At 36.0% G+C, this 13,889-nt stretch overlaps 1 protein-coding gene across 2 annotated transcripts in view; it reads left to right on the top strand.

Moving 5' to 3' along the window:
• The window catches only part of ASXL2 (ASXL transcriptional regulator 2), a 115,144-nt gene that overhangs the window by 60,049 nt on the left and 41,206 nt on the right, over nt 1-13,889 (top strand). Inside the window, exons 1-2 of one of the 2 annotated variants that reach the window (XM_065928703.1) lie at nt 11,956-12,017; nt 12,676-12,784. In XM_065928703.1, the coding sequence (XP_065784775.1) occupies nt 12,707-12,784 (78 nt within the window). In that variant the 5' untranslated portion in view covers nt 11,956-12,017; nt 12,676-12,706. Of the gene's footprint in view, nt 1-11,955; nt 12,018-12,675; nt 12,785-13,889 lie in introns of those variants that run through there. The other variant, XM_065928702.1, reaches the window with a different exon arrangement.

Raw genomic sequence — 13,889 nt, 5'->3', positions numbered from 1 at the left:
CTCTTAGCCTCTCTCCAGGGGTTTTATTTCCATTTGTTTATTAACAGCATGTTTGGGGAGGAAAATAGTTTGAAGAAACGAATTCTCTAGAGAATAGAAGAGTAGATGCTACTTTTTACATTTAAAAACTACATGTATTTCTTTTTAAGAAGTAGATTAGTAGTTCACCCAGATGAACTTCTCATTGGAAGAATTGCAGGTAATATGACCAAGGGAAAGCAAGCAAGAGGTTTTAATGAAAGAGTTTGTAAGAGTATACAATGTTTCAGTGAATTTAAAGCCTACCGAAGCTATTAATGTAATGATTTTAAACGCACCATTTTCCACCGTAAGGATGCTGTTGTGTTCAGTTTGCTTTGTGTGCTCTGTCAGGGTAAGCATGCCACAGATCAGCTGTTGATTTTAAAGTTATGTGGTGCTGATTTTTTGGGTTAGTATGTGGGTAATGAGTGTGTGTGTGTATATATTATGTGAGTGAAAGATTCTTATGAGTTTATTGTCTTTTCACATTTAATATTGACCTGAAATAGGGTTTATTCAAGCATCTGTTTGGGGAACTAGATAATTCTACACCTCTTCTAACTTTGAAACTCAGGAGTCTATTATTTAATCCTGTTGAAATTCAGGGTATTGAACTTTGAAGGAAAAATATTTTAGCGTGTATAACAGTTGAGTCAGAGGTAGGTAAGCTGATTATGTCCTAGTTTTGACAAGGCAATTCTAAAGGAAGGAGTACAGAAAAATAAACAAGAGATTAGGATTAAAGTTGAGATAAGGGAGGGGTGGTCTGTTGCAAAGTGGAGTATCTAGGAATAAGTAAATAAGACTGAAGTCATTTAAAGCTCTTTGCCAAAGACTTAAACTGGGGATAATAAATGTTGGAAGACACTGGTGAATTTTGAGGATGGATTATAAAAGTTTATTTTATTAGATTTCTTTAGCTTAGTTGCTGGAGAGAGGATGCCAGTGAGGAAAAGAGAGACCAAAAATCTGAAAAAGTAGACTTCAGGGCTTCATGAAGAGTCTTATTAAAGTACTTGAAGGTCTGTCATCTAAATTAATGAAATAATTTCTTTTCCTCTCCACTTACAAAGGTGGTTTATTACAAGGTCATTTAAGCAAATTCAAACAGTAGAGAAAATCACACAGAGGAAAGAAAAGAACCTCCTAAATTTTCCACCATGATGATTTACATCATAAAATCAGGACGAATAAATGGAGTTAGAGGAAGATGCATTTGGCTTAAGGAAGAACTTATGAATAATTAGAAACTCATAGAGTTTTGCACAGCACATTATGAGCTTGTGCAAAAGACTACATGTTTAGAATGTTTTAGGAGGGGATATAACATCTGTAGGAAATGGGCTTCATGACCTGTGAAGCTCCTGGTCAGCCTATGGATTTTACCTGATTCTTGTCTGTAGATGTTTGCACCTGAGAGAGTTTGTAAAGTGAAAGTAAGGTAAAGGATGATTAAAAGTTGTAGGATTTTATTTGACCCAGCAGTTCCACTTCTCTGAATACACACAAAATAATCAAAAGCAAGGACTTGAATAGATAGTTTTATACCAGTGTTTATAGCAGTATATGAATACATAGGCAAAAGATGGAAACAACGCAAGTTTATTGACAAATGGATAAATAAAATGTGGCATATACAGTCAATGGAATTTTTTCAGCCTTAAAAAGGAAGGAAATTCTAACATTCCACAGCATGAAATGAACTTCAGAGACATTATACTAAATGAAATAAACCAGACAGAAGAGGAAAAATACCATATAATTTCACTTACATGAGAGACCTAGAGTATAAGTTATGTAGAGACGGGAAGGATTAGTAGGAAGGTGGTTGCCAGGGGCTGGTGTAGGGGGAAAATAGGGTTTAACGGGTGCAGAGTTTTAGTTTTGTAAGGTGAGAAGGGTTCTGGAGCCTGGTGTTGTAAAAATGTGAATGAACTTAAGTGGAAGTGAACTGTACACTTAGAAGTGATTGAGATGGTAAATTTTGTTATCTACGGAACTGCAGAAGTGTTAGTTGCTCAGTCTTGTGTCCGACTCTTGGAGATCCCAAGGACTATAGCCTGCGAGGCTCTTCTGTCCATGGTGATTCTCCAGACAAGAATAATGGATTGGATTGCCATTCCCTTCTCCAGGGGATCTTCCCAATCAAGGGATCGAACCCAGATATCCCGAATTGCAGGCAAATTCTTTACCATCTGGGTCATATTTTACCACAATAAAGTTGTATGATTTTGTTGTAATTTGAGTAGGATACATTTTTATATAATATGGGAGAAACAACCACTGTAGGAAATAAGACAAATGCCTGAGGTAAGAGGGGATGAGCAGAGGTTACTTCTTTAAACTTTTGTAGATGGTAATTTTTCCCTGTCAAATTTAAAATATAGGCAGTGATAGAAGGTTGTAGAAAAATATGAATGAATTTTTAAAAATTTCTGCCTAAAGTGTGATGATACAGAATCGGTATAACAAGTGATAAGAGTGCCAGAAGGGCCTTCAGAATTAGGAGAGTTACAGACAAGATTAAAGAAGCTAAAGATTTTTACTGAGAGTTGATGGGCCTTGTATATATATAAATACTTTTGCAGACTTCACTTACAGTTTTATTTGTATCTTCAAGCTCCAGAAAGAAACTAAAAATGAAAGAAAACAATAGTGAAAATGTCCAGACTTTGAGTGGAGAAATTTGGCACGATTAGTTATGGGAAAAATTATCAGTTAATTTTTAGAAGAGATCTTTAATAAATTCTAAACCTAAGTTTCTGATTTTGTTCCCTTCTTGAGTTGATAGCAAAATTGCAATTGTGGCTAAATTTTTTACATTACTGCACATGTGAAATGTGTACCAGCTTGCCTCATCTCTCTGGTGGGAGGGAAATGTTAATTAATCATAAATTAAATGATAACTATAGTGTTTTTTGTGTATGAGTGCACACTGGGAAATGAGATCATATCATTTGGCTTCACTCAGTCCCAGTTAATTTATTTTTACATTAAAATGTAAGAATGTGTACTTAGGAAACTTCCACTTTATTTTTTATATCACCAGCACTTACTGCTGTGTAGTTACATGGTAACTATTTGATAGATGTTCAGTGAATGAGAAACTAAGTTAGTTTCTTTTCCACCTCATCTTTTTCTAAAAAACTTTATTGAGGTATAGCATGCATGCCATAAATTTCACCCGTTTTGACTCTATAGTTCAGTGATATTTAGTAAATTTACTGAGTTGAGCAACTATCACTGTAGTCCCCAATAAGATTTTTCATACTTGTATACAGTTAGTACCAGTTCCCACTGCCATCCTGTAATTTTCTTTCTGTCTCTGTTGGTTAGCCATTTCTGGACATTTCATATAAATAGAATCATATACTTTATGGTCTTTTGCAGTTAATCCATATTGTAGCATGTGGATTAACTTCAAAAGACCATAAATTATATGATGAGATGGTTGGATGGCTTCACTGATGCAATGGACATGAACTTGGACAACCTTTGAGAGATGAGAGACAGGGAAGCCTGGCGTGCTGCAGTCTTTGGGGTTGCGAAGAGTCGGACATGACTTGGTGACTGAACAACAACCATCACCATATTGTAGCATTTATCAGCACTTCATACTTTTTCATTGGTGCATATTGTTCTTATAGATTTCTTATATATGATTTTTAAGCCTTTTATTTGAATTTCAGACTTAAGAAAAGTTGCAAAAACAGTAAAGTTAAAAAAGCAGTATATAAGAATTTTTATGTTACTTTACCTAGGTTGCCCAAATGTAAGCATTTTATATACTTTATCTGTCTGGTTGATGTTTCTAAAATGTGTAAGAGTAAATTGTAGACATGTTGTCCTGTTCACATTTAAACACTTCAAGAGTATACTTTCTAAAGGCAATATATTCTTATGTAACCACAGTGTAATTGTCAAAATCAATATATTAATGTAATACTACTTTCAAAGCAACAGACTTTATTTAAATTTGACAATTCTTCTGCTGATGTCCCAATCCATGATCACACATTGCATTTCCTTTTAACTTTTATGTATCTTTGTAGTTTCCTTTAATGTAAGAACATTCTTTTAGTCTTTGTCTTCCATGACCTTTACATTTTTTATAGAGTTCAGATCAGCTATTTTGTAGACTGTCCTTCAATTTAGGTATGTCTAATGTTTACTCATGATTAGATTCAGGTTGTACATTTTCGACAAGAATGTTAGAGAACTATATGTCATTTTCACTACATCATATCCAAAAGTATGTGATTTCAGGTTATCCCATTATTGGGATATTGGATTGATTACTCCAGTCCCTCAGTTTCTGTGATGTCTGCTGTGGTTCTTCACTAAAAAGATGTAATTTTTTCCCCTTTGTAATTAGTATCTTTTGTGTAGAGGGAGATACTTTGAGACCCTGTGAATACCTTGCTTCTCATTATGTCTTTGCCCACTAGTTTTAGCATCTCATTGTTATTTATCTATTGCTGCTTAACCCTGTTATCATAGATTTAGGAGCTTAAAACAACACACATTTATTATCTCAGTTTGTATGTGTCAGCAGTCTGGGCATGGCTTCACTGGGTTCTCTGCAAGATTGTAGCCAAAGTGTTGACCAGAGCTTGGTTCTTATTTGAGAATAAGAGAAGGATTGGAGAAGGAACCACTTCTCTCCTTGGAGAAGAAACCACTTCTAAGCTGTGTGGTTGCTAGCAGGATTCAGGTCCTTGAGATTTATCAAAATGAAGTGCCTCAGTTTCCAGCTGGCTGTTGGCTAAAGGCTGCCCTGAGTTCTTTGCCATCTGGGCCCTCCCAACCTAATATGCTTCCTCAAAACCAGCAAGGGAGAGTCACCTTGCAAGAATACTGCAATCTTTCATGATGTAGTTACTGTTCTGCCCCCTCTGCTGTATTCTGTTGGTTAGAAGCAAGTCACAGGTCCTGCCTACATCATGGGGAGGGAATTACACAGGAGGTGAGTAGGAAGTGGTGATAATTAGGGGTCCTTTAAGAGTATATCCACCAAAACGTCCACTGATAATACTTGTCTGCAGAGTGGTGGCCACATATGGTGATTTTCTGATTCTATCATTTCTTTGTTAGAATTATATGGCAATGAATTCTCCCCCATTTATTGATTTGTTCTTTTATTTATATTAGTATAAACTCATTGGAGCTTCCCAGGTGGTGCTAGTGGTAAAGAATCCGCCTGCCAATGCAGGAGACATAGGAGACGCAGGTTCTATCCTGGGTCAGGAAGATTCCCTGGAGAAGGAAATGGCAACCCACTCCAGTATTCTTGCCTGGAGAGTCCCATGGACAGAGGAACCTGGTGGACTACAGTCCATAGGGTCGCAAAGAGTTGGACATGACTGAAGCGACTTAGCACTTATGAGTTCATGCATGAACTCAGATTCTTTGTTTATCCTGTGGGTTATTATTTTCTACTGTATTCATTTATTTTGTTGCTTGAGTAGAAGGTAGCAGTTTAATCTCTGCATAAACAGGTAAGAAAAGTCTTTCGCATGGGTGCCTACACAGGTTTGTGATATAATGAGTCATTTATCAAAATAGACATTTGAAAATTGAAAATGTATTTTGATATAGCAAACTTTTCAAGTTGTTATCAAAATGTCATGATTGCTTTTATATTGATATTATTCAAGAGAATAGCTAATTTTCTCTCTAAATATCACTATCCTATAATTGAAATGATTCAGTGTTTTGGTGATAATGAACTAAACACACTCATTCTAAAACCACTGGATCCTCCCACCCAGCTTCTTCACCTTCGGCTTGTCTCTTGATCTTTAAATGCTATGTATAGGCATCCCCACTCTTTGCATTTGTGAGCATCCATGACTGACTCTTTTTGAGTGGGTCTCTTCTGGTACTTGGTGAACAGATACCTTGCTAGTCAACGTGTCTTTTCTCTTTGGACGTCTTTCACTTCAACCTGTGTATAGTCTCTGTGCCCCTTTACCTGCTGTTCTAGTTTTTGTTTTAACTAACATGCTCTTAACAAAGGAAGTGATTTTGAAAAAGAGCCTTATTCTCTTTCAGAAATTACATTGTTTTAAAATTTATTCATATCTTTTTTTTATTCATATCTTTTAGAGTATTTACTTAAAATTTTTGTAAAAATGGTTCCTAATAGCCAAAACCAGGTCAACCAGTAATGAAAAAATAAACACTGGAAAAATACCCTGAAATTCAGTAGCCAGGAATTACCACTGTATTACATTTAATTGAAGAAACTAAGATAATTGCTGTACTAATTTTTTCCCTGAAGATTAGTAATCTACTTCATTTAGGGTATTAATTCCTAAATGATCTCTGAAGTTGAGGAAAAAGAAAATAGAAAAATTCTGAACGTGCATTATCATTTTTTAAATAAAAGCTAAAAAAAATAGAAAGTATTTGCATTTCTCTTTTATCACCATAATTGCAACTTTTCCCCCTCTAAATGTTTCTCCACTCGTGAGTTTTATTTCTTTTTTTTTTTTTTTTTTTTTTTTTTACTCACCCCCCACCGAGTTTTATTTCTTTATTGGCTAGATTTAAGTTAATGGATGATGTTTTCCCTGAGTTCTCATGGACTTAATATTTTTCTATTACTTCTTTAAGTGATATCTTAGCTAGATACATATATATTTTTTTACTGTCTGGCATTGAGTATTGGTGAGAAAGCAGATGTTCCCTCCATTATACTGGGCATATCAGTCAGTTTTTGCTACATAACTGTCTTGGTTTCAGTGGTTTATAACAACAGATAGTTCCTTTTCTTCTTCATGTCTTTAGAGGAGCTGAAGATTAGTTATTGCCTAGGCTTGGCTCTCTGCTGTGGGTTCCGAAATCAGTGGTCTGCTCTCATGGCAATCAGGAGGCAGTCACACTGTGCAAGCAGCTGCTAGCCTCTGGTTCTGTCATTTCTGTTACCATTTTATTGATTAAGTCTTATGGCCAAGCCCAAGAGGGGCAAGGGAATAAATACATTTTATTTACTGTAAGGTGGCCTGATAGAGGCAGTGAATGATTACCTAAAAACAGTAATATACTCTGCCACTTTTGCTTTTCATGCCTAGATCTCAGCTTTAAGTTCAAGATTTAGAAAAAAAATTAAGATAAATATTTTGGAGTATCTTGGGTCAGTTAGGCTGTGCATGTTGAGTAACATGTTGCCTCTCCTTCCATCCTTTAGTACACACTGTTGATTCATACACATAATATTCTCTCATTGGTAGGAGAGAGTTGTCACCTTTGAATATTCTCCTGTATTTTTCTTCTGTATCCTTTTTATATCTCTGTCATTATGAATGCTTTTGATCTAGATGCTTTGTCAGTTAAGATATTTTCATTTGTAAATAACAGGAAATGCACTGTAAACTGGCTTAAACATTAAAGGAAATTAGTCATGTGATAAAAGTGAAAATACCTGGCAAAACTTGATCCAGGTGCTCTGGCAGTCTGATCAGAATCTTGGCTCTGCTTCCTTCATTTTTGTTCCATTTTCACCAGGTTCATCCATCATAGTTGCAGATGGAGCCTGTATGCTTTGGGGTTTAACTTATAGAAGAAAAGAGAGAATCTGCTTCCCAGAGCTTCAGTGAAATCACATGCTATTGAATCTGGCTGGCCTACAACAGAGTCATATGTTAAGTTAAAACTTTTTCATGACAATATGTGTAGTTATAAATGAAATATATTTAGGAGAAGTATTGATTGTATACAACATTGAGATGGCTTCCTTAAACAAGGTACTTAAGGCTGAAATCTGAAGAGTGAATTAATTGGAGTTTCTAAGAGAAAAAGTGAGGGTTATCATTGCAAGCAGGAGCATTAACTAGTATAAAGGCCAAGAAGTCAGAAGAATTGTAAGTTACAAAATGAAAAGAAAACTAGATTAGGCCAGAGCAGAGAGTGTGTCGCAGGGGTCAGATCATTTTGATAATTCTGGGCTTTATTCTAAGCACATTGTGATATTGTGGATGAATTTTCAGCTGGGCAGAGATGGCACAGTCATGCATATTTTTAAAAGGTCACTGGCTTCAGAGTGGAGAATTGATGAAGGTGAGTGAAGTTATTGTCACTTAAGGTAGGTAGGGAACACTGGAATATCATGACACTAGGGTGGGAAACAAGTGAAGGTAAATACCAGTTACTCAGTCACTTCTCTGTGACATACACTTGCTATATGTAATTAAGATTCTGCACAGATTATGAAGTAGATAATGTTTCTTCTATTTCACAGATGAGCAGATTAAGGATATTTACTGACTTGCCCATGATATACTCAGATCTGAACTCTAAGATTGGTCTGAATACATAAATCTGGCTCTTTAGGCCACACAGTGGCCTCTTTTCATGAGTTACTATGTTTGTTTTCTCTGAGCAGTGTTAATTATAGGCCTCAGGTCTTTCAGCCCTGCTGGCTACTGTTAACCCCCTTTACTGCAGAGAAAATCAAATAAGGCTGTTGGCTGTATGACTGAAGCTGCTTCTGTTCTTGGGCCTTGTGTATGAAGCATCTTAGTATATTCCCTTCATGAAGTGTATCAGCATAAAATTGTAACACTGCACTTGTTCCTTTCCTTGAGAACTGCTCCCCATCCCCCCCAACCACTACTCCAACTACAATCTCTTAAACATGGACCAAAAAAATTAGAAACTAAATTATCTCATGATAGTTATGTAATCTTTTGAGTTATTCTTGCTTCAGCTGCTTCAACCCCATATTATACTTACTTGACATCAGTATTGATTTTCTCTGTACCAGAGTTTTATCATTCATGCAGGGGCTGTCTGTTCCTTCAAGTTACTCAGTTATTTTTATTTTAATTATGTCACTCTGGAGTTACTTCCCTTGAAGATATATTCCTGCCATGATGGGCAGTGTAGCCTATTTTACTTCTCTGCCATTGCTTCATTATTCATAAAAATGAATTTTTCAGGGATTCTCTGGTTTTTTATATTTTCCTGAAATCAGATCTAAATTTGTGTTTTAAACAGTGTAGTGTTCTGTATATCTTGTGGGTTTTTTGAAAGTTTCATATTTCCTTCAAAGGAAAATTGCACCAGATTTGTGAGGAAAATATGATGGTGTCTGTATCTGTTACCACATCTTTTCACCAGATGTGTGTGCCGTTTACTTTCATTTTATGGGTTTTACCGTAAGAGATTTTTTGTTTTGGTTTGGTTGGCTTTGGGTTTTTTGTTTGTTTTTTAGTGTTTTTTTCTTTGTTTTGGTTTGGGTTCTAGGTACTAAGCTCTAGATGAGACTATGTGTTACTTTCTCTCAGACCTAAAGTACTTTGTACAAGCCTGCAGTCTCCGTTCCATGATGCCAAAATCCAAAATGCTTGAAAGAGGTTTTTCAGTCTTTTGGTACCAAACTTCCTTTGTCAACAGTTCTCTTAAACTGTTTTTCCTACATAGTGTGAATATTCATGTATTTCAGCGCATTTGGTTATAGAATTGCTGCCCCCATCCCCCATGTCTCTGATGATGTTACATAGTATATGGCATACCATGTTGCCTTTCAGAAATCCAAACAAATTTTTCTGTCTGAAACAATTGGCCTTAAGTGTTTGGGGTCAGGATTGTGGACTTGTGTCTGTATCGGTAGCACTGGTTGCAGTGTGCTGTGGCAGTTTGTTCCCTTGTCTAACTATCCTGTTACACTTTGAACTAGAAAGGTTTCCTCTTTGAACCCACAGACTGTAGTTTATTGGATACTTAATAAACAGTACTAAACAGAGTGGGTACTTAATACTGAAATTGAATGCCAAAAATTAGGGCAAACCTTTTACCAGATAGGTTATTGACCTACACAGATTATAGCATGTTTTCTTTTTACTTAGTTATATGTTCTTTTTAAGCAGTCTTTTTCCTCTTCTGCTTCTTTCTTCTTACTGAAATTGTCTTCACCACTTACAAAGCACTATGTGATCTTGAACCAGCTTACTTATTAACACCTCAGTATATTCGTTTGTTCATTTGTAAAAATGGTGTAATAATTTTGCTTACCTCAAAGGATTGTTGTGAGGGCTAACCAGAATGCTTCCTGGAATTTAGCACTCCTTTTGCTGTTAACATAGCTGTTATTGATTCATATCCTGTTGGTTACCTTACTAACATATGGTCAGCCATTCTTTTATTGACTTTGAAGTCATCTTCAGTGCTTTGACACTTTTTAGCAATGCTGAAGTTAATCCTTGCATGTATGTTTGAAGTCTTTGTGGTCTTATTTTGGGGGGATTGATTGAAGTGGGATTGTTGAATTAGTAGCCCCTAATAGTTTTAATTTTAGTGGATACTTCCATGTTACTTTCCTAAGACAGAATTGAGATGGGGGGTAGGGAGTGGCAGTTTTCAGTCCCACCAGCAGTCTTTTTTTTTTTTTTTTCTTTTTTTAAATTTTCTTTTCTTTTTTCTTTTTTTTTTTTATTAGTTGGAGGCTAATTAGTTCACAACATTTCAGTGGGTTTTGTCATGCATTGATATGAATCAGCCATAGAGTTACACGTATTCCCCATTCCAATCCCCTCTCCCACCTCCCTCTCCACCCGATTCCTTTGGGTCTTCCCAGTGCACCAGGCCCAAGCACTTCTCTCATGCATCCCACCTGGGCTGGTGGATCTGTTTCACCATAGATAATATACATGCTGCTCTTTCGAAACATCCCACCCTCACCTTCTCCCACAGAGTTCAAAAGTCTGTTCTGTACTTCTGTGTCTCTCACACATGCACCCCAATGTTCATTGCATCACTGTTTATAATAGCCAGGACATGGAAGCAACCTAGATGCCCATCAGCAGACGAATGGATAAGGAAGCTGTGGTACATATACACCATGGAATATTACTCAGCCATTAAAAAGAATTCATTTGAATCAGTTCTAATAAGATGGATGAAACTGGAGCCCATTATACAGAGTGAAGTAAGCCAGAAAGATAAAGAACATTACAGCATACTAACACATATATATGGAATTTAGAAAGATGGTAACGATAACCCTATATGCAAAACAGAAAAAGAGCCACCAGCAGTCTTTAAGAGTGCTCTTTTCCCATAACCTTACCAGCAATGGGTTTATCAGTTCACTTTTTAGAATGTAATTATAAGTTTATGGGAAATTATAAGAATAGTCCCATGTATACCTCACGCTGCTTCCTCCAGTAGTAGCATCTTTATATAGCTGTCGTATGATATCAAAACCAGGAAACTGACATCAGTACAGTACTGCTAACAGAGACTTGAATATTTTGATTTCTCCAAGTCTGACCAATGGGGTTTCAGTTTCATTTGTTTTCCTTTAACCACTGTTAAGTTTGGGCAGCTTTTCATGTATTCTGTTGGCCGTTTATACTGCATGTTCATATCCTTAATCCATTTTTTTCTAATTGGTTGGTTGTGTTTTCCTAAAAGAAGCTGTCTTAGGATTATTCATTTTTTTTGTCTGCCATTTGTTTTGCAGTTACTTATTCTAGCTTTGTATGTTTTATGTTATTTTGTTGATGACATTTCTTTCCTGTACAGAAATGTTTGTTTTTATTTAGTTACTAAGGTTGTCTTTTGTGGTGTTGGAGTTTTCTCTCTCATGTCATAAGTTTGGTCTATCCTGTAGGATGCCACACATTTCCGTTTAGAAAACTGAATTGATTGTGATTAGAAAGGGAAGTGTTATATATAAATTTTCTACAGATAATTTATTATATAGCTAAAACTCCAGAAAATATGATAAGTGTATATTAGCTTCCCTGGTGGCTCGGTGGTAAAGAATCTGCCTGTAATGCAGGAGACCTGAGTTTGAGCCCTGGGTTGGGAAGATTCCCCTGGAGAAGGAAATGGCAACTCATTCCAGTATTCTTGTCTGGAAATTGTCATGAACAGAGGAGCCTGGCAGGCTGCAGTCCATGGGGTTGCAAAAGAGTTCAATACAACTTAGTGAATAAACAACAACATATTAGAATTAGTAAACTTTTAATCAAGTTTCTACATAGAAGGTGAATATTCCAAAGCCTGTTTTATAAGTCTTTTTAAGTGATCTTATGATAGGTCTAAATATAAGTGACCGTTATAATATAGATAAATATGGAATCATTATGTTATACACTTGACACTATAATATTATATGTCAGTTATATCTTAGTTTAAAAAAGGCCATGGAAATATGTTCTTTCCATAACTAAAATTCATTCTGGTGCAACAGTATGAAAGGAGATTAATATTGTTTATTTCTCTTTGTGTTTTCTTTTTCCTCCCTGTTTTACTTAGGAATAGTTAAGGCTTGTGCTAAATGAAATATATTAAAAAAATTTTTTTCAGTTTTATTGAAGTGTTAACAAAATTGTGAGTAAAATAAAATCTTTACAGAATACGTTTGTGATACTTCTGTGAGAGAAATTTTTCTTGACTTAAATGTTAGATGCTGAATTGAGATTAAGAAAATTATAAAATTATTTTTTCTTTTTTAATTTTACATCCATTTTCTCCATGGCCACCTCTCTAGATTTATAGACTTTTTATAGTTTATAAGGTGTGTTTTGCCAAATGAGTGTTGATCCATCATTAATTTTATCTTAATTCAGTGTTGCATAGGCTATTCAGAGACTAGAAACTAATCATTGTGTTCTTTTTGTTTTGTTTTGTTTTGTTCAACAGTGGAACTTCCCCTCTTGCGTGCCTGAATGCCATGCTGCACACAAACTCCCGAGGTGAAGAAGGCATCTTCTATAAGGTTCCAGGTAGAATGGGAGTATATACTTTGAAGGTAAATATTGTTGTTAGGGAGTCATTTTAAAAGTGAAAACAGGAAGTGACTACATATAAATAATACTTGAATCATAGAGACAGAATTCTGTTCTTGAAGAGCTTACTTTCAAGAAGAAGTAAAAATTTCAGTCCCACGTCCAGTACTTTTTTCTTTAATCTTTGGCCATTTGTAGGTAGATTGGAGAAGTAACTTCACTTTTCATTCTCTGCCACAATATTATTTTGAAAGGATGAATTGAAAATTACTTCCAGTGACTTTTTAAAGGGCCTCACATTATTTAAATAATAATGAGTGTTACCGTGGAGCATATAGCTTTAATGCTTTATACTACTTTCTCATTTAATTCTCCGTTACAATTCAGAACTGTGGTTACTGTTTCTTTATTATAATGGAGAAAGCCGAAGTTCAGAAGATTGGATTTTCTTGCTCAGTGTTGGCCAGATAGTATTAGAGCCAGATAATGAACTCAGATCTAACTGAATTTCCATTTTCTTTTACCATAACAAGCTTGCTAATTTCTAATTCCTGCACTAAAAAGGGATCTTGACTTATCAGTGTCCTTACAGTTATAAACAGAAAAACCAACCCAAATGAACTTGAGGAAAACAGAGAATTATTAGTTCACATAGCTCAAAGTTTTAGGGAAACTCAGCCTGAATTCAGGAGCTCAAGTGATTGTCATCAGAAATGGGTCTCTCCACTTTCTTTTGGCTTCAATCCAAGGCAGGCCTTCTCCTCATCTACATGACTTCACTCCCAAGCCCCACTCTGGACGCTGTAAGCCTGGGGAGAAGGAGTCTCACAAACTGAAGCAGGAGTCCTTTTGGTATTATTTTGGCTTAATTGGTATGGGTTGGTGCATGTGCCTGTAATTAAAGGATCACCTTTGCCGAATGTATTGAATCTTCTGATGGCCGCCCTTAGGTTCATGATCACCCTTGATATGAGGGTGTGGTTAAGCCCTCTCTAGCCAGATGGATTGAGGAGAGCGTTATTTCTCAAAGGAAATTCATCAGCAGTGACTTATGTCCACATGTGTGTGCAGCTCTTTTCCCCTCTTACCTTTTTGGCTTCGGCTGTAGTCATCCCTGTGCTCGGTGGT

Source organism: Muntiacus reevesi, chromosome 3 (assembly GCF_963930625.1).
Source record: "Muntiacus reevesi chromosome 3, mMunRee1.1, whole genome shotgun sequence".
NCBI lineage: Eukaryota > Metazoa > Chordata > Mammalia > Artiodactyla > Cervidae > Muntiacus > Muntiacus reevesi.
The sequence above is the reverse complement of the archived record's forward strand: the minus strand, read 5'-3'. Positions and strand labels throughout refer to the sequence as shown.